The 20,054-nt window shown below is 44.4% G+C and overlaps 1 protein-coding gene across 1 annotated transcript in view; it reads left to right on the forward strand.

Moving 5' to 3' along the window:
* The window catches only part of gdap2 (ganglioside induced differentiation associated protein 2), a 23,458-nt gene extending 4,596 nt beyond the window's left edge, over positions 1–18,862 (forward strand). The window contains exons 3-14 of the mRNA XM_023950789.1: positions 686–825; positions 898–1,051; positions 2,580–2,668; positions 2,977–3,053; positions 4,639–4,798; positions 5,154–5,304; positions 6,199–6,275; positions 7,165–7,241; positions 7,744–7,883; positions 11,027–11,081; positions 11,691–11,834; positions 17,304–18,862. Of these exons, the coding sequence (XP_023806557.1) occupies positions 686–825; positions 898–1,051; positions 2,580–2,668; positions 2,977–3,053; positions 4,639–4,798; positions 5,154–5,304; positions 6,199–6,275; positions 7,165–7,241; positions 7,744–7,883; positions 11,027–11,081; positions 11,691–11,834; positions 17,304–17,345 (1,306 nt within the window). The 3' untranslated portion in view covers positions 17,346–18,862. The remainder of the gene's footprint in view (positions 1–685; positions 826–897; positions 1,052–2,579; positions 2,669–2,976; positions 3,054–4,638; positions 4,799–5,153; positions 5,305–6,198; positions 6,276–7,164; positions 7,242–7,743; positions 7,884–11,026; positions 11,082–11,690; positions 11,835–17,303) is intronic.
* Positions 18,863–20,054: the final 1,192 nt, after the last annotated feature.

Genomic DNA, 20,054 nt, shown 5'->3' on the forward strand with positions numbered 1-20,054 from the left:
TTTTAAATTTAAGTTTGCATCATCAGAACTCATTAAATTCATGAATAGTCTCATATTTATTTGTTTTTTTTCCTTCGGGAAATCGGTTGCCGTTTAAAAATTGGAGTGGTGAACGTGGCGTTAAAATCCAGGAGGCTAGATACTCCCAGACTTTAAAGTTTTCAGTAGTTTAGTAGAGTGGGGCGAAGTTTGGACATAGCAACCGTCTACTGAGGTCATCTGACTGCAACTGGAGTCCGTATTGTGAAAAAATGCTGACGGATCTGACAGCATTTGGTTGGAGCTGGAGGTAAAGTGTTTTCTACGGGTGACCTCCCACTCCAGTTCTCAGATACAGTCAACGGCTTCCTCTGTCCATTGAGAGCGTCCAGGTTAGAAGGAGGTCAGAGGTCAGTAGGTGTGTACTGTAGGAAGACGGTTAGAGGAGAAACTCAAATGATTGTGGCTCAGCCGTGAGATGAATCCACGAATCAGAGACTTTCAGCTTGTAAAGCAAAGACGTTGAGACACGGCTGCTTGCGACACAGAGGCACAGAGAACAGTTCCTGTTTTTAACAAAAGATGGGCGTGTTTTATGTATCTGTGAAGGGAAAGTGTTCTGAAAGGTTTAGAATCCAGGATGACTACATTTTATTGTCAAATATAAACGTTCATTTGTTTCTAGCTGCGTTTCTCTCTGTTGCAGCGTCGGGGACGTCGCCCAGCTCAACTGCACCGCCATCGTGAACACCAGCAACGAGTCTCTGAACGACAAGAACCCCGTTTCTGACAGCATCCATCAGCTGGCAGGAGCCGAGCTGCGGGAGGAGCTCCACAAACTCAAAGGTGGAGCCGAAAAGACCTGCAGAATAGAATCTGTAGCTATCCTTCCTTCCTAAAACCCTTTCTGGCACTCAGGGTGTCGAACAGGCGAGGCAAAACTGACCAAAGGCTTCAACCTGGCAGCGAGGTTCATCATCCACACTGTGGGACCAAAGTACAAATCCAAGTACCGGACGGCAGCAGAGAGCTCGCTGTACAGCTGCTACAGGAACATCATGCAGCTGGCTGTGTAAGAACCCCCCCCCCCAGCATGCAAATGAGAACCTCACTACACAGAATGATGGATGTCACTTCAGTCTGCTCTTCTATCCAAACCCTACAGTCCTCACAAAAAAGACAGAAAGATAGGTTTTAAGTCAAACTTTGAAGAGACCAAAAGCTAAAAAGGAAAGGAGAGACATCGGGGTGGGATTCAGGGGGGGGCAGCTGTCTCCGGTTCCCACCTATGTTCTTTGCTAGTTTTCATTTAAAACTTCCATCTTCTTCTGCCAGCAGGGCTAAAGTCAGCGTGAAAGAGGCTGCATCCTCTGCAGAACTTATGAAATGCTTCAAAATTCAGAAACGCCCAGTTTACTTTAAGAATGACGCTTAAAGAAAGGTTAAATGAGCTAAAAGGATCCTGGAGATCGGCTTACAGGATGTTCACGACCATAGGGCGCAGTGGGTTACAGGGTGCGCTTTCAGTTCTGGGAGCTTTTTTTGTATTTAACATATAGAAAGGCGCTCCGGGTTTTAAGACGTCAACACATACCGGTAAAACACGCATGCTAATGTGTGTCTAAAAAGCTAAACTTGTGATTTATTTTTTCCTTTTTTCAGTCAGCAATCAAAGTCCTCGTCTTCTGTATCTGAACAGCTGAGTTACATTTCTATCAAACACGCCAGCTTCCCTTCCGTCATCGTCAGTCCGTCTCGTTGCCGTGCGGCTCCTCATGAACGATGCCGGCTTTTGCCAAAGCTCCAAGAACCGCGCAAGCAGACACGTTAGCCCCAGCATCTTCAAACTGTGGCGTAACTCGCCCGCCGCTGCCTCCCAGTCTTAGTAAAAGGAGTGGAAGACGGACAGCTTTTCATTGTAATCCACTGGAAGTCGCTGCTCCACCGTAGTCGTTGCCCAGATGGAAAGATGGAACCGTTTCATAAAATGAAGGCCAAGATGGATCCTAGAAAATGTTCAATGTTCATTTCTGCCTTCAGTCCAATGGTGACCGTAGAGACGCTTCTCCCAGCTGTTCTCTGATCCTTAATCCACCGCTCCAGTCCGTCTTGTTTCCATGGAAACTCACCTGCGTCTTCTTGACTGTCGTTTTCCAGCTTCCTCCACTTGTGAACCATGGATTCATGAGTCTTGAATTGTCTGGCAGCTGTTCGATTCCCGTGTTCCTCCATGTAGCTGATCGCTTGTAGTTCAAACTGTTCTTCATAAGCGTCTCAGCATTTTCTGGGTTTCCTAAACGAAGATGTTCTGCATCATTTACATACCTGCACCTTTGTACTTCCCTCCTTACCGTCCTCATGCTGTCCTCTCCTCTTTACCAAAGTCGCACAACAACACAATAGGCGCATCGCAGGATAGGACGCTCCGTACGTTTTTGGGAAAATGTACGACTTTTAAGTTCGCCTTATGGTCGTGAGAATACGGTACTAAACCAGGAAGCTCTGAAGCCAAACAAGGTCGTCATGTTGACATGAAACGGCAGGATCTTTGTGTTTGAACGTTCTGCTCTGGATGTGATGAAGCTCTTCTGTCGCTGCAGAGAACAGGCGATGATGTCGGTCGGCTTCTGTGTGGTGACCACCGCCAAGAGAGGCTATCCGCTGGAAGACGCCACGCACATTGCCTTCAGTAAGACGCACACATCTGAAGAAACACAGAGCAAAGCAAACATTCTTATTTGCTTGTGACCAGTTGTGTTTCTTAAACAAATGTTCTTTTCATGAGAACATTTAATGTATTTGGAACTGGAACCGCTTGGTTTTTAGTTTAAATGCCAAATACCACGTTAAAGGAAACTTAAAAATATGAACATTTCACAAAGGTAATATTCTGAATCTACTGTCTTCTGATGATGAAAACTAACAGGATTGACATTTCAATTCACCCCCCCCAAAGTGGTTCTTCTGTGGTGTCATGGAAGCCTGCTTGTTTTTCAGGAACAGTGCGCAGATTCCTGGAGAATCACGGAAACGGGATCGAGGCTGTGGTGTTTGCTGTAACGGAGACGGAAGAGGTTTGTTTGACTAGCGTGTTAAACACGCTGCTTCATCATCATGTTCCAGCTGAGAGACCCTAGAAACAATGGAAGGGGGCCAAAACACCTTTGAACTCTTTTTAGATGACATGAAACCCCGGCACTGAGGATTTGTTTTCTCTCTCATCTAAGATTGTTGCTTAAGAAGATTCAGGTTTTATTCAGACTGGACACATTTGGTTCCACCGATAATCCAGAACTAATTTTCAGTCTGAACATTTTCCATCAAAGGGGACCCTTGTCTGGGACCAGGAGCCGCTCTCTGACCCATCTTTGGAGGTGGTCTGGGTTTGTTTTCAGTCGGACTGAGCTTCAGTTCTGTCTGAACGCCCTCTGTGCTCGCAGTGGACCAAACGAGCCACCGTAGCCGGTCTTCACCTGACGTAAACAGAGTAGGAATGAAGCAACAGATGAGCCGCAGACAAATGTGAAGCAACGATTGTCGTGTTATCAAACAGTAAAAAAGGCTCCAAATGTTTATTTGAACACTGCTGAAAACGCTTCTTATGTGCTTTTCTATGTCCGCACCGTTGTGTCACCGCCCTAAAAGCTACCTTGTAGTTCCTCAATAGAGTTCTCTTCAATACGTGCCATCCAGTCAATACATGTGTCATAAACACTCATCAGCGTCCCCTCTTAGCCGTCCTTTTGTCGGTTACTGCCCTGCAGCAGGACTCCACCGAACACCAAAAAGGGTTGAGCCGACCTTTGATGCAGATGATAAACATTGGTCAATAGAAAGTTTGAATCAGTGAACTATCCAGACAAAGCTCAGGACTTCCATCCTTTCTGTCTCTAGCTGCTTTGCCCTCATAATTCCTGACCAATGATTGAAGAGATCTTTAGTCACGTGATTTTGTTCTCAAGCTTCGGTTCGTATCAGAAATGGCAGTCTGAACACAGACCAGACTTAAGGATCAGGACTCGATCCAGACCAAGTGACATTTCCAGTCTGAATACACCCTTAATGGTGAGAATGTCAGCAGTAAATTCACAGGAAGCATAAGAAGTAAAAGTGTCTTTTTCATTTTTGTTTAGGATTCCATTAAGAAGGCACCATTAAAAGCTTCGTCCATGAGATTAATGGAAAACATTTTTATTTATATTGATCTGTGAACAGTAATAATTCAGATTACATTGAATCTTTAACATAAAAATGAAAAAGCCATATTTTTTACGTTTATTTTCTTGCACGATGATGGGTAAACTATGAACCGCTTTTCCCTGTGGATTTTGTTCGTTACGGTTTACGGTTATATTGTTGTTTAAATTTGTCTGGAGACACGTTCTAAATAATGAAAAGCCCACAAACAAGTAAGTAACCCAAACCAATTTGAGCATTCCTACTTGACTAGCGGTTGTTTGGTGAACTGACATTGCTGTAGTTGCTTTAAACGGACCTAAAACAGGAAGTTAAAGTGTTGTCCTTTCGTTATCCCACAAACTGCAGGACGATACTATGTTCATGTTTGTGATGAGGAAATGCCTGGAGGCAGTGCAGATGTAGTCTACTTGTCACTCACAGCATCTTCACTCATTTGAAATCCTTGATGTGATCTTGTAGTCCGTGTACAGGAAGTTGCTCCCGCTGTACTTCCCTCGCTCTGAAGAAGAGGAGAGGGCTTGCTTGCCTCTCCTCCCAGCTGACATCGGTAACTCTGAGGGCGAACCCATCGTTCCGGAACGGCAGATCCGCATCGCAGAGAAGCCAGGAATCCTGGAAGGTGCAGATCTTTTTCCTTGGTTCCTCTGCTCGACACGGAGACGGTTTTATTTCACGCCGACCAAAGCTTCAGTCAAAAATGAGTCATAGTGGTCGGTTTCTGGTCCGGGTTTTTGTGGTTAACTAGTTCTGCAGTCACTTACCGGTAGGTGAGTTCAGAAAATGAAATTAGTCGTCACAAAGGGAGTTTATAAATGCCTTAAATCTGCTTATAATGTGAGCAAATATTGGTAAACTAACTATCCAAGACACACTTGAGTTTTTCTCAGCTATTTATTTTCCTCAATCAAAGTAGACAAAAACATTTTGGGAGCGACTGAAACAGCGCCTCACTCTACTTCCTGTTTGCCGTCCAGATGACAGCCAGGACGACCACACGGAGCTGGACCTGGCTCAGGTGGGCAACCATGCCTTCGCCCGCATGGAGGGGGATGTGGACAAGCAGAGGAAGCAGATCCTGCAGGGTCACATGTCAGAGGCTGCCATGCAGAAGCAGCACCAGAGAAAGTAAGTCTTAGTAAGTAAGTCGGGATATGTGTTGTTTTAAAATGATGTTCAGAGACATCATGATGCTGCTGTGAATACATTTCCTTTGGGTTCATGAGGCTCAGAACAGCAGCTTGCTGTTCCCGATAAGTGGAAGATAAAACTGGGTTGAGTCCCTGATGGTTCATCAAACCTCCTGGATCAGCGTGTCCTCAAATGACTTGAATGTAGTTTGCATCAAATTAAGAATTGAAAGGCATAAACTGTCTTTTATTCTGTCCATACGCTCGTATTTTTTTGTCAATGTGATATAATCTGTTAGAAAAAGTTTAGCTTCCTGGATGTCTGAAGCTCATAAAATGATCTTAAATGAATTTTTATCTGGTAGCTTTAGTGCATTAGTCTGTGGTGGAAAACATCTTTACCCGTAGAGGAAGTGTTCATTTAGGGAGTATTCAGACATTTGGTTCACGTAACCCTTGTTCTATCCTAGGCACTTTAACATTGGGAGTTGGGTCATCTAGACCCACTAGACAGAGCTCTGAACCTTTTTTCTTCAATGATTTGTGATCTTCACTGGTGTCCATGGATTACATGAAATCTTTCCACCTTTATCCACCTTTGTCATGGTAGGGAGAACACCTCAATGGAAGGGTGGGGGGGGGGGTCATCTAAGATAGCACAAGGGTTAATGTGAACCAGGGTCCAATAGTGCTGGGATAGGCTCCAGCAACCCATTACCCATAAAGAGATAAAACAGGTTGGAAAAATGGTTGGATGGCTCTGGTGGTCATGGTGGAGTGTTGGACTCGAGTGGCGTATTAAACCTTCATCAGACTGTTTCTGTCTTTAGCTGCACACGTTCTGTCACAGTGTGATAAAGGAAAATGCTGAGATTGCTTTGTTTCCCTGCAGCTACAGCCGCTGGCTGAATCGAGCGAGGGCTGAGGATCTGTCGGACATTGCTGCTCTGAAAGCCTTATATCAGACTGGTAGGTGTTTGCACTGAAGATAAAGATGGTCTCCCACCAAAAAAAAAAACATTTACAGAAGATATGCCTACTTTAAAAACGACGTCTTATTTCAAAATATCAGTCAAAAACAGGAAAGCCACCTGTCTGAACATCATGGCTCCAGAAACTTTTGTATTTAAATAAAACGAAAGTCGGTTTTATGGTTTTATAGTTTTCCTTGAAAAAGGATTAGTCCTCCTTTATCCATTGATGTTATTATTTATTAATCTCTTGTCTGACTTTTACACAATCAGGTTAAAGGTCATCCACATACCGTCCACTACAGTCCAAAAGGTTGTGCTGCTGTTGGGTCTTTGTGCAGCGTCTCATTTTGTTCGACTCCCCCAGTAGGTGTCAGTCTAGTCCTTTACTGTGACTTCTGTCATGAATGTTTGCGTTCAGGTGAACGTCATGGCAGCTGCACAGAGGATGTGCTTTACAGAAACATTTAGCAGCATGACAACCAAACTTTGTAATAACAGGGAAAAAATAACACAATGTGGCGGTGGGAGTGCAGATCGTATAACACACCTAAAACCAGACAAAGGTTTACATTTGAATTCAAAGGCATAACATTTCACGTAGAACGGGGTCAAAGTTGAACTAGTGACTGAAATTGCAGTGTCTGAAAGGTCACCGGTGTCTAATTCAATCCAGTTCTGCAGCTCTACCATCAATTCTTCATCATGCGTTTGCTGCTTTTGTTTGAAAGAAACTAATGATGTGAATTCTTCCTTACGTTTTCTGAAACTCTCCTAAAAGCTTTTCTCTTCTGGAACAGTTAGCTGAAAGGTGTTGGCGTCTGTGGTTCCTTCAGCAGGTACCATTGTGGTGTTTTCACAGGTGAAAACTGTGTCTGTGTCTCCAGGTGTGGATAAATGTGGACGGACCGTGGTGGTTGTGGTGGGTAGAAACATCCCCGTCACCCTCATTGATCTGGAAAAGGTGAAAAAGACATTTCAGACCTTTAAGACATTTTTTTATTTTTGCAATTTCCTCATTTTTTACTGTTTGCATGAATGCTATAGTTGCATCTTTGCACCAAAAATGTTTGTACCTGCATATTTTTGAGTGTTAAAAAAAAGGTTGAGCGTTAAGATTTAATGTCTTACAAAATCATTTCTAAATCTCTTCCAACGTATCGATTTGTATCTGGAAGAAGAGACTTTCTGCTCCTCATTTGTGTTTCTAACAGTAATGCAACAAAAATCCCTTAAATGATGCTTGTCCTCATGGTGTCTCATCACAAAGGTCACAACCCAAAAGCTCCACCCTGTTACTCATTAACTAACTAACTAACTAACTTTTTACATTATTCTCCTTTATTTTATTATAAACAGTACAGACAAAATCTGCTTTAACGATACACAAAAGTAAAAAAAGGAGAACTTGAAAACCAAGCACCGAGTGTGTGTGCATGCATACATGTGTTTGTGTTGTTGTGCAGGCATTGTTGTACTTCATCCACGTGTTGGACCACATCGCAGTGAAGGACTATGTGATGGTTTACTTCCACACGCTGACCGGAGAGCACAACCATCTGCACACCCACTTCCTGAAGAGCCTCTATGACATCGTCGACATCAAGTCAGTCTGACCTTTGGGTTCAACACGGGCTCAGTCTGACATGTTCTGTGCCGCTTTATAGTACTTTAGATTTCAGTTTAAGAACACGTTCAAATACAACTGAAATAAGGCTTAAAGTATTTGAGACAACAGGAAGTAACTAGAAACTGTTCAAACAGACGTTTCCCTACCTGGGAACAAACTGAAAACAAACAAGTCAAATGCAATAAAATATAGTTCAAGAATATTCAAGTTATTTACCAGTTTACTCCCATTCAATCCAGTTTATTATTACATGTATTTTAAAGCAACATTGAATGTCTGAACAAGTTTTTTAGCCTCTGATCTGACAAAATCCTGAGAAATCTTTCTGCTTCCAAAACAATGCTAGGACTCTTTAGGTTTGTGTTTGGAACGTTCTGATCATCAAACGTTGATTTGATGACCACCGGCCTGAGCTGCGTGCGCCGCAGAGCCCAGCCAGACCCGCCACCACAGAAAGCATGTAGAATATTTACAGTCAATGCTCGCCACCCTTTGGAAAGCTTGACCTTGGTGCGCTCTAGCTCCTGGGGATGCCTGGTTCATCCTGCCAGTAGCAGATTAAGTAAAAAAAAAAGGAAGAACTGAGCGGCAGATGTGGAGTTTGTCTCCCTCCTCGTCTTCAGAAAGGTGTGAGCGTTCTGTGGATCTACCTGTTAATGCGTCTTTTTTGTCTGCACTGGCCCAAGTAGCTCACATGCTGTTAAAGTCTGAGCACCCCGGCTCCAGATTATAATCTAGAACGAAGCATTTGTGCATCGTTTTTATGGTTTTACCCCCCAATCCAACCCTTAGTCTCTACAGTCGTGTAGGATGATGGTATTGGGTCCCTTTTTTTATTTTTTGGTTTTGAACACCCAACCATGAACCCCCATGTCCCATATTTAAGAGCAGACACTCCACCATCAGGCCACGCTTGGCATTGCCTTGGAGATGCCGGCTCTGCTGTAGGATGCAGTCCAGGTGTCAGTTTCTGTGGTACAACTGAAATGTCAACACAGGAAGACGTTTGTCACCCCATGAACATCAGCAGGTCATCAACATAACGCATCATTTTCTGCTTCTAATCTGTTTCACATTCAGCACTGACCGATACTTTTGCTGTTTTGATAAAAAAAAACACGTAGAAAGAAGATGTTTGCAGTTAAAGGCATCTTGTCGATCAGATCAGCGTCAGTTCCTCTGAACTCATTGACGAGTCGGCTCGTTTCTATAGATGTATTTTCTAACATAGTATTCTATTGCCTTATTTTGAAAGGGCTAGAAAAAACACGGGGGGGGGGGGGGTGGACTTTCTTCTGACTTAACTGACACATCGTAGTTGCTGTTTTAGCTTTAACCTTTAGAGGCACCAGAACATCAAAGGTATTACTTAACAAAATATCTTACAAAAATGATAAATCAAACTTCATAAGATATTTTTGGCCTTTTTCCGATGGTCTTTTTCATGTTTTGTCTGTTAGACACTCAGAGTTGACTTCCCTGAAGTGAATATTCTCGTTGAACCTTTTTACATCTCGTAGGTTTCTGGTTTCTAGTAACCGTAACCACACAGACTTCCTGTGTTTGTGGGAATTCCACGCTGTCATCTTTGTCATTCAGCTGGTCTTTCATGCTTTTCTTATCCTGTTTTCATCAATTAGAAAACCTCAAAAGACAGGAAAACCTGCTAAACCTTTTTCCTGAGAGGTCCATGGTTTATTCAGAAAGGAACACACAAAGTCACGTTGGGGGTTTCAGGCTACAGTTTAGTGAGAACATAGAGGTTGAAGTCTGGTTACCAGTAATGCAGAGAGGGACCAGTACCCCCCCCCCCCCCCCACACACACACACACACACCCCTTCCTTTTCCATTCAGACGTGGACCATAACTGAAACCTTTTTGTCATCACCCTGTGTGTTAAATAAAACGGCTACTGAAGAATGAAAGCGCACTGCGTTCAATCATAGAAAAACATTTTTCTGTGTATTTAAAAATAAATAAACTAAACGTATGTGTTCCTCACAGTCTGTTTAGTTCTTCCTATGGATGTAGTTCTATTGACCAGAAGGAACCGTTTCTTTTTGTCTGTGGTGATGCAGAAAACGAGTTCCAGCCAGATTTTGTCTCGATGTGAATCTGCAGAGGCAAGCAGGGACCGTCAATAAAATACAGGAAAACACCTCAAAGAATAGCGGTTTCTCAGTGACCCACCATCAATAATCACAAAAACATCTTTATTTTAAAACAAATGACTATAATCGTTCCTCATTCTCTCCGAGTGAACCAGCATGTTCCAGTAGAGCAAGTTTTAGACGCCGCCTTATCTCCTCGCTTTAGGGCTACAACTGTTGTAAAGCCAATTCTGAAATATAGCGAATTCTGAAAATATTAAAGCAAATTCTTAAATAAGGCAATTCTGAAATATTACAGAGAATTCTGAAATAAAGCGAATTCTGAAAATTTATAGCAAATTCTGAAAATGTAGCGACGTTGACAAAGTTGACCACACCAAAAACCCCCACAGACTTTGCTGCTTTGTGCCCAATATCCCTGTCAGGAGTGACTCACAAACAGAATAAAGATGCCGTTCATAAGGGTCCATACTTATATCTTTCCCAACGTTTTGCTCTGAAATGTTGGATAAAGTTAGAACAGAACAGACTGGCGATGTCACACACAGATCAAGTCTGTGACACGGACTCTTTGTGGCTTTTCTGCTTTGATTGCAGCTCATCTTGTAGTTTTCATGAACAGATGAGGTCAGAGCCCAGACTGTTTGGAAATATTTCAACGAAAACCATGGAAAAGATTTGAACAACGATCCATTATTTATTTATTTTAAACAGGAAATAAATCGAAGAAAGATCACTTTTTCTGCTTCCATACATAAGGCTCTGCGTGTGGAGTAATAAAGCGTCTGTCCTCCCAAAAACCATATAACTGCTCATTATTCCTTATCGGTCAGTTTTTTATTCTCTTTAAAATCATCAGAGAGCTTCAGTTGCTGTAGTCCAGAGAAACTACAGACTCAATGATGTTTTTGCATGTTATGGACTGACTGGAGCAGTTGTTTTTGAGACTTTCATCAACTCCTGCACAAAAGCAGCACTTCCTCTCTCAGCTATTGTTTATTTTGCAGGTTTAAAAGGAATTTGAAGGCTTTCTACTTTGTCCACCCAACATTTCGCTCAAAGGTAAGATTTGCATTTGTCTGAATTTAAGCGTTACAAGATGACTGTCGTTTCAGATGAAATGTTTGTAGTTAAGAGGATTGATTGTGTGTTTGTTTTCTGAACACAGTTGATGATTAAACATGTAGACATTTGCATTTAAGTTCAGCTAATTTCAGGAAGAGTGTTTTGTTGTTCATGTCTGCTAAATTGTGCGCATGTCATCAAATGTTGGATGTCTGGAAAAGGCTGTTCTTGCCTAAATCAAGAATTATGTACAGACAAAACGTTGTGTAGCAGTCCGATGAGTGAAGCTCTTGAAGTAATGAGCGGTTCCTCCAGAGTTCCTGTTCCAAAACATTTTTATCTTTTGTTCAGATTTATTTTAAAATTTAACATGAAGCTGAAAGCCCAAGGCTTTAAAGAAATGTATGTTCTGAGTACATCAACTCCATTGTTTACAGGAATTACCATACTTTACGCCTCACACTCTCCATTTAAGTATCATTACACTTACTGTAGTTCTGTCACTGTCTGCAGAAGCTTTTCCTCCTTTTTATCGCTTCATTTCAGAGGAGATGGTTTGCCACCTGTGACTGACGGCCTTTTCTCTGGTGTCCAAACTCCCATCAGGTCTCTGCGTGGTTCTTCACCACCTTCAGCGTCTCTGGCTTAAAGGAGAAGCTGCATTATGTGGACAACCTGCACGAGCTCTTCAGCTGCATCAAACCCGAGCAGATCGACATCCCTCCGTTTGTTCTGGAGTACGACGCACGAGTAAGCAGCAACTGACTCATCAAAGCCTGTTGATGTGGAGATGACTGTGAATCACCTCTGAAGGAGCCTTTGAGGGGAAAGCAGTGACGCCTTCATCTTTCCACTCATGATTGTCGTTGGAGGCTGAATCTGGAGCTTTCAGAGGAAGAGTAAACTGACCGTTGATCTTCATTCATGACATCCCTTGATGTGCTGTAAACAGCTGACGTTCTCCTGGGATGTGAGTCCAGCTTTGGCACCGTTGGTTCTTCAGCCGTCACGCTTCACCCACACCTCTGATTCTGCTCTCCACACCAACGATGGTTTAGGCTACGGAAGATTTCTGGATTCCTCCTTAAAAATAGGTCTATAAAAATGCCTTCAGGTGTTGGGTTTTGATGTGGGGTTTCTGGACGTTCAGCTACGCCTTCAGACACGCAGCAGGTTTATCTACGGGTAAATGGACGAAAGGGATGTGCAGAATCTTGGGATCGGGATGCAGTTTGCAGAGCCGCTTAATGCACCCTGACTGTCCTTTCACTGTGGAGGAGGAACCCGTCTGACTGAAATGGTCAAGCCAAAGTCGCAGACCGCTTAGTGAACCCCAGGAGCAAAAACATTCATGCACATTTTGTTCTGCTGCAGGCGACAGGTCATGGTGAGCACCTATGCAACATGTAAGGGTGAGTAAGGGTAAAGCAGGTGAAACGAAGGCGCGTCTTACGGATCATGTTTCCGACCCTCCCAAGCCTCACGCATTAATTAATGCTGTTAGGGCGCGCTCCTTTCGTTCAGCCTGCCTGTTAGAAATGAGGACAATAGATAATCAGAGCAGTTTGTCTGGGTGTCCTACGGCCACTTGCTATCCCCGGCACATCCTATGTGTGTAGTCAATGAGGATCCAGAAAGCTCACTTTACAAACGAGTCGGGTGGGGCACCCTAAGGCAGCATCACTCCTACGTCACGAAGTGCAAACAACTTCCAGTAGCCTGACAAATGCGTCACAATGCACCTACCACACACACATCAATCGTACCATTTTCTAGAGGAGGCTGTTTGAAGTGCAAGACATACTTGCAGCCACTCCTCTCTATTTCCCCCCATGGCACTGGACAACCCAAATACCCACAGCTTCCATACGGGGTAACCATGGTATGGATGCATGTGACCAAGGCAAAAACACACGGACTGTGCTTTGTGGTATAAGTTGTGGCGTTGCTGAACCTTAAGCTGTTCACTTAAACATCAAGCGTCACTTTGAGCATCACACAGCTCATCCACAGCTCCTCTGTAAAATCACCGACCACCATTTCCCCAAATGGCTTCATCCGTAGCCCCTCCCATGAGTAGTGAGCTCGCCGCTCCACGGCCCGAAGAAGACGCCGACGTCTCCTTTGACAGACGATGACGAGCGCCGATATTGTGTTTTTTTGACATTTTTTAGAATTTCGATAAAGACTGAGAAAAACTAGGAGAATCTACCATAGTTGCTTGAGAGAAGCTGATAAACGTATTTTTTTAAACTGATGACGTTTGATTTGTGTTGAGCAGCAGAGAAGAACCTTAAGAGAAAACCTCTGATCAATCCCGTCCAGCCGCTCTGACAGCCGGTGGATGTCCTCTTCCTCCATCAGCTGGGATTTCTTCCTGAACATCTCAGGCTTTGAGCGGTCGGTCACAGTCTTAGAAGAAGTGCTCGCTCAGGCAGGCTCATTTGTGGTTTCACAGTTGGGCGCGATCTTCAGTTCTCCTTTTGCATCTGTTGGAGTGGCACCATGTTGGGCTCTGTGGGTCTGATGTCAGCGGCTCTTTCTTCCCAAGTTGTCACGCTGCTAAGAAACCAGTTTGAAGGAAAACAATTCCCCATTTCTTTCTGTCTTTCAGCTTGTTTTTTAGTGTTTTTTAGCAACAGTTTGGCATCGCCAACAATATCATTCCCAACAACGGCCGCAGAACTTTTCTGTGTTTCACTGGATGAGGATTGAAGTAGTTGGAGTCTACTCCTCTTTTGGCTGGCGATGGACCCGTTCGATGGACCCGTTTGTTCCCAAACTTACTCCACACGTGTGAGAAATACAGGCGAGCTTGAGTTACCGTGACCTCAGACAGGTGCAGCTTTCCTGGAACGTAAGTTGAACCGCCCATCAGCTGCAGCTCACTGAGAGTCTTTTCAAGAGGACGGATCCTCTGGATACGGTTTCAAAAAAAGGAGTTAGATCAGACTCTGCCTCTCTGTGCGTCACTTTCACAGTTCAGGCCAAGTTTGGTCTTCCGAATCGTTTTGACATCTCGAAGAACCTCCCATTGTGGAGGTTTTACTCTTGATGAAGGAGAAGGTTGATTAGAAGGAGCTGTGGAACCTCCAGAGTCGGTGTTTGCTGCCAGCGCTCCCACGCGTCTGCACATGTGCAGTGCTGTCGCTTCTGCACTTCAGGAACGAGCAGTAGACTGACGTGAAACGTTCCTGCTTCCTTTGTCCAGGGTTCCATCACGCCGCGCTGCGTTCTGTACGTTCAGTAGAAGAGGAGGAACAGTCGCCCGTGACTAAAAGCTGCAGCTGCTGTTGTGATGAAGGGATGAAAATCCCAAGAAGAAAATGCACTTAGAAAATGGAACAAACTATTCAAAGAAAAGGAAATAAATGACTCCATAAAAGTGAATGTCATTAAAAAATCTGTCATTTTAGGAAAGAGGACAAAGTTCATTTTACTTTGCAAACATTAAATAGCTTTTTTCGTTTAAACATATTTTCTTACTTAAACAATACTTAAAGTCCTCTGATCATCAATTTTCAAATACGTTTTCACCACAATTTAAATCAAGAAACACTCAGAAATGTACTGCTAAGCTTAACTTTCTTCATACATGTCCTCCATCACGTCAAAAGCACCAAAAACACAGATTTTGTCTGAGTGGACCCCCGGCCCTCATGTGTCACTAACTCAGGGCTACCGAGAGGAAGTATACGGACCAAACTCAGAACCGGTCCTTCAGAACCAACACACCCAGAGTACACAGGTTTAGGCTGACTGCAGCCAGAGTTCAGGGTTCAAGTCAGGAATGGTTACCCATCAGGTTGTATTTTCCTGTTTGGTTGTGTTCTCCCGGTTGGTTGTGTTCTCCCGTTTGGTTGTGTTCTCCCGGTTGGTTGTGTTCTCCCGGTTGGTTGTGTTCTCCCGTTTGGTTGTGTTCTCCCGTTTGGTTGTGTTCTCCCGGTTGGTTGTGTTCTCTTGTTTGGTTGTGTTCTCCCGGTTTGGTTGTGTTCTCCCAGTTGGTTGTGTTCTCCCGGTTGGTTGTGTTCTCCCGGTTGGTTGTGTTCTCTTGTTTGGTTGTGTTCTCTTGTTTGGTTGTGTTCTCCCGTTTGGTTGTGTTCTCCCGGTTGGTTGTGTTCTCCTGTTTGGTGGTGTTCTCCCGGTTGGTTGTGTTCTCTTGTTTGGTTGTGTTCTCCCGTTTGGTTGTGTTCTCCCGGTTGGTTGTGTTCTCCCGTTTGGTTGTGTTCTCCCGGTTGGTTGTGTTCTCTTGTTTGGTTGTGTTCTCCCGTTTGGTTGTGTTCTCCCGGTTGGTTGTGTTCTCCCGGTTGATTGTGTTCTCCCAGTTGGTTGTGTTCTCTTGTTTGGTTGTGTTCTCCCGGTTGGTTGTGTTCTCCCGTTTGGTTGTGTTCTCCCGGTTGGTTGTGTTCTCCCGGTTGGTTGTGTTCTCCCGTTTGGTTGTATTCTCCTGTTTGGTTGTGTTCTCCCGTTTGGTGGTGTTCTCCCGTTTGGTTGTGTTCTCTTGTTTGGTTGTGTTCTCTTGTTTGGTTGTGTTCTCCCGGTTGGTTGTGTTCTCCCGGTTGGTTGTGTTCTCCCGTTTGGTTGTGTTCTCTTGTTTGGTTGTGTTCTCCCGGTTGGTTGTGTTCTCCCGTTTGGTTGTGTTCTCCCGTTTGGTTGTGTTCTCCCGGTTGGTTGTGTTCTCCCGTTTGGTTGTGTTCTCCCGGTTGGTTGTGTTCTCCCGGTTGGTTGTGTTCTCCCGTTTGGTTGTGTTCTCCCGTTTGGTTGTGTTCTCCCGGTTGGTTGTGTTCTCTTGTTTGGTTGTGTTCTCCCGTTTGGTTGTGTTCTCCCGGTTGGTTGTGTTCTCCCGGTTGGTTGTGTTCTCCCGGTTGGTTGTGTTCTCCCGGTTGGTTGTGTTCTCTTGTTTGGTTGTGTTCTCTTGTTTGGTTGTGTTCTCCCGTTTGGTTGTGTTCTCCCGGTTGGTTGTGTTCTCCTGTTTGGTGGTGTTCTCCCGTTTGGTGGTGTTCTCTTGTTTGGTTGTGTTCTCCCGTTTGGTTGTGTTCTCCCGGTTGGTTGTGTTCTCCCGTTTGGTTGTGTTCTCCCGGTTGGTTGTGTTCTCTTGTTTGGTTGTGTTCTCTTGTTTGGTTGTGTTCTCCCGTTTGGTTGTGTTCTCCCGGTTGGTTGTGTTCTCCCGGTTGGTTGTGTTCTCCCGTTTGGTTGTATTCTCTTGTTTGGTTGTGTTCTCCCGGTTGGTTGTGTTCTCCCGTTTGGTTGTGTTCTCCCGTTTGGTTGTGTTCTCCTGTTTGGTTGTGTTCTCCCGTTTGGTGGTGTTCTCCCGTTTGGTTGTGTTCTCTTGTTTGGTTGTGTTCTCTTGTTTGGTTGTGTTCTCCCGGTTGGTTGTGTTCTCCCGGTTGGTTGTGTTCTCCCGGTTGGTTGTGTTCTCCCGGTTGGTTGTGTTCTCCCGGTTGGTTGTGTTCTCCCGGTTGGTTGTGTTCTCCCGGTTGGTTGTGTTCTCCCGGTTGGTTGTGTTCTCCCGTTTGGTTGTGTTCTCCCGGTTGGTTGTGTTCTCTCGGTTGGTTGTGTTCTCCCGGTTGGTTGTGTTCTCCCGGTTGGTTGTGTTCTCCCGGTTGGTTGTGTTCTCCCGGTTGGTTGTGTTCTCCCGGTTGGTTGTGTTCTCCCGGTTGGTTGTGTTCTCCCGGTTGGTTGTGTTCTCCCGGTTGGTTGTGTTCTCCCGTTTGGTTGTGTTCTCCCGGTTGGTTGTGTTCTCTCGTTTGGTTGTGTTCTCTCGTTTGGTTGTGTTCTCCCGGTTGGTTGTGTTCTCCCGGTTGGTTGTGTTCTCCCGTTTGGTTGTGTTCTCCCGGTTGGTCCAAGCAGAACCCTACTCTGATCATAATCTCATAATCTTCAGCTCAGAAGTCAAACACAGGAGAACACACACACACAAGTGTAAACACAACTGTGTGCGTCATAATAACAACCATCATTCATGAGGTTTGAGGCCTTTATCAGCAGGACTTGGCCGTGGTCCATTTGAAGTCTTCTTGTTGTGCAGAGACGTCCTGAAAGCTGCTGCATCCAGCGAGGAGCAGATTTGTTCCAGCCTGCTCTGCTCAAACACATTTAGTGGTTTTTACGAGCCTGAAGGTTCATTTCAGAGAAAACAGAATCTCTTTCTTTGACAGAAAGTCAAAGCGATTGCTGCACCGTTGTTCCGTTGTGTTACTGTAACTTTCTCCCTCTCAGGTGAACGGACCGTACCACCACTCTGCGGCCTCTGGACTGTGACGGGCCGCCGTTCTGCGGGCCTGACCTGGAAATCCTTGAAGACGCCACGCCGCCAGTTTGACCCGGACTTCTCTGAGTTCATGAAGCAGAGCCGGAACCGAAGCTTTGATGTTTCCCTGCTGACAAGGGTCAAAGGGCGAGCAGCCCGGAGCGGCTGGACGATGCCTTACACAAATGAAAACGCCTGCGTATGAAGTGATGTGGATGAAGCTGAAGAGACTGTTGTCAGGCAGATTTTGAAATAAAACCCATCTCTGCTCCTCAGCTGCATAAATGTTTGTTCAGGCAGAACTGATCGTTCAGACGAGCTGGAGGACACGCTTGATGCAGCTTCATATTTCCCATAAAGCTTCATCAAAACCTGTGTTTAGAAGTAAAGGTGTTTGCTACAATTCCTAATGGTTGCTTGGTAAAAATATAAAAATACTTTTGTAATCATATAGAAACCTGGACTCAGTCTTTTGTCGCCTCACAGGCAGCAGAGGGATGACGGCCAAATGTCATTATTTAATCAAAAAACAGGTCGGAGCTGATTAATGAATAGATCGTCTGAGGCTTTGCCTGTTCTGACAAAACCTTCAGATCTTTTTAAATGTGGGCGGGGACACCACGCCGTGCTCCACCCACCTCCTCTTCAAACGCCACGCCCACGTCAGGAAGAGACTGCAGCTCACTCACCTTTATTGGTTTCCAAAAACTCCCACTTTCAGTATTTAACCCTTGTGCTATCTTGTGGGGTCCAGATGACCCCTCTCCCAACAGCACGTTAACATGGGAGAGGGGTCATCTGGACCCCACAAGATAGCACAAGGGTTCATCAGGTAACCTATAGCCAATCAAGCTGGCAAAGTGAAGCAAAGAATTCCAGCGCGTCTTTGAGGTTGGCGCTCAAAGTAAAGTCCGCCGTTCTGCTGCACAAACAATTTCTCCTTTTTCCTGGTTTTTTTTTTTATTAAGCTTCAGTTTTAGTTTCTTCAAGGTTTTAAATTAGAAATGCAATGAGGAAGGCTGCCGTCATCATCATCATTAGCATGGATGTCACTTTCTACTCTGATCACATGACTGGAAAGGATTCCTGTAGTTCTGGGTCAGGAACACTTTTCACTCGTGCGGTTAAAACTTTAAACGCCTTCAAGCTTAGAAAAGTGCTGCATCTACGTCCTTTTTCCAAAATATTTGGGTTTCACATGAAACAACCAGCTTAAAGGACCCAGTGTCCATATCAGAACAGGAATATGAAACATCTTTAGAAAGCTCATTTGTGCAAACAGACATTAGGTTGATGGTTTTCACACTAAATATCTTCTGAGCTTCGGAAATGTTTACGCAGGAAAAGAACGATGAGACCACCTGCTGCAGGAAGTGAGGGGTCGCTTCAAACTGTGATCATGCTGTGGAGAAACCAGACAAATCTGGACTTTGTGAACATGTATATAATTCTTTTATTCTCGGAAATGTTTTTATTCAGAACCTGTGATTTTTTTTTTTTACTTTGATTAAAATGCTTTTCTGTAAAATGCTGTTCTTCTGTTTCCCATGAGATATCTGAGTCCGTCAGCATTCTGTTCAAAGACTGACATGAACCGTGTGTACAGACACTTTCACTGCATCGCCTTCTCCATCCGCTGTGTTCCCCGATTCCAATCCTGTTCAAACTGATTCAGCAACAAAATGGGATCAAAATAGAAACTTTCTAATGCTGATCATCAAGATCATGATGGATTATAAAGGGCAGAACTCCTGAGGAGGCGTAACCCTTGTTCTATCCTAGGCACATTACCATTGGGAGTGGGGTCATCTAGACCCACTAGACAGTGCTCTGAACCTTTTTTCTTCAAGGATTCGTGATCTTCACTGGTGTCCATGGATTACATGAAATCTTTCCACCTTTATCCACCTTTGTCATGGTAGGAAGAACACCTCAATGGAAGGGGGGGTCATCTAAGATAGGACAAGGGTTAAACATGTAGTCATTTCAACAGTTTACTATTCTAAGTTAACTTTTCTTTTTTTTCCAAAAAAAAAGAAAAGAAAGAAAATAACGTCACTTCTGTTATGATGCAACCATAGGAACAGATAGAAAAACTTCCTATTTATATGAAAACAAACCAGAAAAAACCTTCAGTGCAGCTAAAAGCAACATCTGCTTAAACAGCCATCCGTTTCACACATATGGAGCTGTTTCAAGTTCATGCATGTGTTTTCCTAGACTGGAGGAAGACGCTCCGAACACTTGAGGGGACGTGCCCGTCCAGAGCAGCAAGTCTGCACGCCTTCATGAGGTTTAAAATCCGCCACGCTGCAGGCGGGTCGTTTCCATCGATGCATTGTGTCGTGATGGGTCCACCTGCAAAGAATCATCTACTGAAGCGCGCTATCTTCGCCCTCTGCACACACAGCAACACTTTCCACTGACCAGATAAGCTGATCATAAGAAACTACAACATCTGTGGAGGGCTGATACCGGCTAACACTCACAGGCATGTAAACACATGTTTCCTGGAACGGCGCTCTGGCTGTTTGGAAATGCTGCACTTTAGAACATTGAAAATATGAAGGCGCTTGTCCAGAGCTCCTGCACTAAGTCAAAGAGAGCGCTTCATTTTTCATTCATTTCTCGTTTAAATCAGGCTCAGGATTGATTTTAGACGTGTCAATTATAGATGGTTATTTGGGGCTCAAGGGACAATTTAGCTGCTGCTATATCCA

The sequence above is a fragment of the Oryzias latipes genome, chromosome 21, assembly GCF_002234675.1.
Source record: "Oryzias latipes chromosome 21, ASM223467v1".
NCBI lineage: Eukaryota > Metazoa > Chordata > Actinopteri > Beloniformes > Adrianichthyidae > Oryzias > Oryzias latipes.